This window comes from Dromiciops gliroides, chromosome 2 (genome assembly GCF_019393635.1).
Source record: "Dromiciops gliroides isolate mDroGli1 chromosome 2, mDroGli1.pri, whole genome shotgun sequence".
Taxonomy (NCBI): Eukaryota; Metazoa; Chordata; class Mammalia; order Microbiotheria; family Microbiotheriidae; genus Dromiciops; species Dromiciops gliroides.
In genome coordinates, this window is record NC_057862.1 from 180,879,194 (window position 1) to 180,882,800 (window position 3,607).

The 3,607-nt window shown below is 37.5% G+C and overlaps 1 protein-coding gene across 1 annotated transcript; it reads left to right on the forward strand.

The window, feature by feature from the left end:
• The first annotated feature begins 1,895 nt into the window (after positions 1-1,895).
• On the forward strand, positions 1,896-2,834 carry LOC122741969 (olfactory receptor 4K13-like). The gene has a single exon (XM_043985899.1). It carries the CDS (start codon positions 1,896-1,898, stop codon positions 2,832-2,834), a length of 939 nt encoding a protein of 312 aa, XP_043841834.1.
• The last annotated feature ends 773 nt before the right edge of the window (positions 2,835-3,607 follow it).

Consider the following 3,607-nt stretch of genomic DNA (forward strand, 5'->3'; position numbering starts at 1 on the left):
TGCCCTTAAAAATCAATTTATTTCAATAAATATATGTTGAGCAGCTACTATGTGTAAAGGAGAACACAAGATCCCAACTTAGCCTTTAAATTTGTTGGTTCAATACTCATCTCCTAGAATCATCAAAATTGTTCCTTAGCAAAGTTAGGGAGATGGACTCATAATGGTGCTGAATTCATAAGCTCAAGGCTTCTTCCCAGCTTTCTGTGTCACAAATTTTTTAAGACTAGAAAATGAAGATATTAGCATCCTGGCTAATTTCTTACTTCATAATGTGATTGCGATTCACACACATGCTGAAACAACCTATATACTGATCTCTCTTTAACTACTAGCTCTTCATCCTTTTCTATCTCTCCTTTCAGAAATCTTATAGAAATACTATTAATGTCAGTGGTTCATCTATGCTGTAGCTGTCTTTAAGAAACATTTTTTTCAAGTGGAAATGAATAAAAATTTGGAAACAACCCTTTATCCAATGATTAGCTCTGACTCTGCATTAGAAATGTGCTACTCGGGGGCGGCTAGATAGCACAGTGGATAAAGCACCGGCCCTGGATTCAGGAGTACCTGAGTTCAAATCTGGCCTCAGACACTTGACACTTACTAGATATGTGACCCTGGGCAAGTCACTTAACCCCCGTTGCCCCGCAAAAAAAAAAAAAAAGAAATGTGCTACTCTTTGAAAAAACCCATAGTCATTGTATTTATATACACTAAGAGAGGTAGAGTCAAATTCCTTTAGGGGTTTGGGTTGCCTCATCTCTAAGATGATCTCTAACATCTCTCAAATTTGAAAATTCTACAATTTATGATCTATGATGAATGTGGAATATAAAATAGATTAGATTAAATTCATTTTCTGAAACACACTGGCTATCGGACTAGGTAAGTCACTTCACTTATCAGTGCCCCAGGCAGACAAGAACCCAAATTAATAGAGAAAGTTCATCACCAAGAATTTTCAACATTGATAAAATCACAGATCTAGTTTTAAAAAAAGAGATCTATGATGCTTGAATGCTTCAAATAGTTGTGAATTTTTCAGTGTAGGTACTCCTTCCATAAATTAAGACTACAGCTAGGGTTGTACTGGAGTCAAGTCACATAGGCTTGTGAGAGCCAGTTGCAAAATTTTAAGTGTACATCTCAGAAATTGGCATGCTTTGCAAATCAGGGCTTGAATTATGATTTTGTTGATTTTTAGAATTAAGAAAGTGATGTGAAAAATTTAATAATGCAAAGTAAGCTTAATGTGTGGTATATATGTACTTAAAGTATAATATATGTATATGTGTGTGTATACATATATATGTATACTGGAGACCTGGTCATTAAATATTTACAACCATACCAGTTATGACGGTGTGGTTGTAAAAGGCTTCGGTTAGCAGCAGTAAAAGGTGTGGTTAGCAGAAGGCTTCCTGAGTACCTGTGGTCAACAACCACCATGAAATAATCACTACCAGGGGTGGCCAAACTTCTAGTGATGAACCTCTTGGAATTTAGATAGGTGGGTCCCTTGATAATAGATACAGTATCTTTCTCAGTTACCGTGTCAAAATCTTTCAGAATCTAAGTATACCTTCAAGTTATACATATAAAACTTTAGTGAAATTTGTATAGTTGGGATAGTTATAGCTTGCTTAGATCAGATGACTAAGGTCATTTTCAGCTCTACTATCTAAAGTCTGGTATTCTGATGTCCAAATATAAGTGACAAAAATCTTGGCATATTCACACCTGTAGATTTGGATCCCAACTTATTCAAAGTATATAAAGATTTAACATTCTCATTTAAAATTTGAATGCTAACTTCTATCTATAGAAAAGTGATTGCTTCCTAATTATCTTCCTTTCAGGTAATTTCAGATCAGAGGCCAAGAACTGAATCAATGGAACAGGGAAATTTCTCAATGGTAGCAGAATTCATTTTGCTGGGACTCACTGATTCTCTTGAGCTGCAGATTTTCTTTTTTGTGTTTTTTTCCATTATCTACACCGCCATTGTGTTTGGTAACCTCCTTATCATTCTCACAGTGATCTTTGACCCTCATCTTCATTCCCCTATGTACTTCTTACTGGCCAACCTCTCCTTCATTGATATGTCCCTGGCCTCTTTTGCTACCCCCAAAATGATCCATAGCTTAGCTAGTAAACACAAGGCCATCTCCTACCAGGGCTGCATGGCCCAGATGTTTTTCCTCCACCTCTTTGGTGGCAGTGAAATGATGCTACTTGTTGCAATGGCAATCGATAGATACATAGCCATATGCAAACCTCTCCATTATGCAACTATCATGAATCATCGTGCCTGCTTTGGGCTGGTGCTTCTCTCCTGGACCACGGGTTTTGTGCATACTATGAGCCAGATGATTTTTACAGTGACCTTGCCTTTCTGTGGTCCCAATGTTGTGGACAGTTTTTTTTGTGACCTTCCTCGGGTAATCAAGCTTGCCTGCCTTGATACTTATGTCCTAGAGCTGTTGGTCATTGCAGACAGTGGACTACTCTCACTCATTTGCTTCATCCTCCTCCTCATCTCCTATAGCATAATATTAGTCACTGTTAGACTTCACTCCTCTAGTGGGTCCTCCAAGGCTTTCTCTACACTGTCTGCACATATTACAGTGGTAGTTCTTTTCTTTGGACCATGTATCTTCATTTATGTGTGGCCCTTCAGTAGCATTTCACTGGATAAGACCCTTTCTGTGTTTTATACTATTTTTACCCCCCTTTTGAATCCAATCATCTATACATTCAGAAATAAAGATATGAAGAGATCGATTAAAAAACTGAAAAATCAGCATGTGAGTTGCAGACTGACCTTCTAGATGACACACCATCACTGTAATTGTTAGCTTCAGTAGCATTATTATCTAATGGACATTAAGTACATCACCCTTACTGCAATCAAAGCAATTAAAAATAGCAGTAGTTCCTTGAAAAGCAATTTGATATACAGAGGGAAAAGGAGTGTGAAGGAACCAGTAGGAAACTGAAGAGAAAAGATGGCGAAGAACAATTCTAATAATAGACTCAGAATATTAGTGCTATGGGCTACATTGGAGAGCATTGACTCCAGTCCCCTCATCTGGCATTTGAAGAAGCTGAGCACCTAGGAGATGCAGTGACTTGTCCATGGTTACACAATGAATTATGAGCAGAATCAGGACTACAACCCAAGTATTCTGACTCTCAGGCCAGTACCCTCGTCCCTGCTACATCAACAGCCATTAAAGAGTAAACTTATCTTCTATCTATCTGTAATCCACCCCCAAAGGCTACAGACAAAGAATTTTGTAAGCAAGTTGAGTGATTCTTGTCATCCATAAGTTTGTGTACAATGGGAGGACCTTTGTGTGACTGTGACATCCCCAGAATGCATCCAGTTATGATCTGATGGCCTTTATATAATAATATTATATCTGAGTTTACTTAATAGAACTGATTTTGGTCAGATACAATTTACTTCTTCTGTTTGGGTCTATTTCATTGCCTAAAAAATAATAAGGCAGGAGTGTATGTTTTCAGTGGCCTCTTCTAGAATCAAATTTTATAATCTATGATAGTATTAAAAGCCCGAATATTTTAATTCCCCTCTATC

Excerpts from the sequence above, each read along its gene's own strand:
- LOC122741969 (XM_043985899.1), top strand. The coding sequence starts at position 1,896 with ATGGAACAGGGAAATTTCTCAATGGTAGCAGAATTCATTTTGCTGGGA.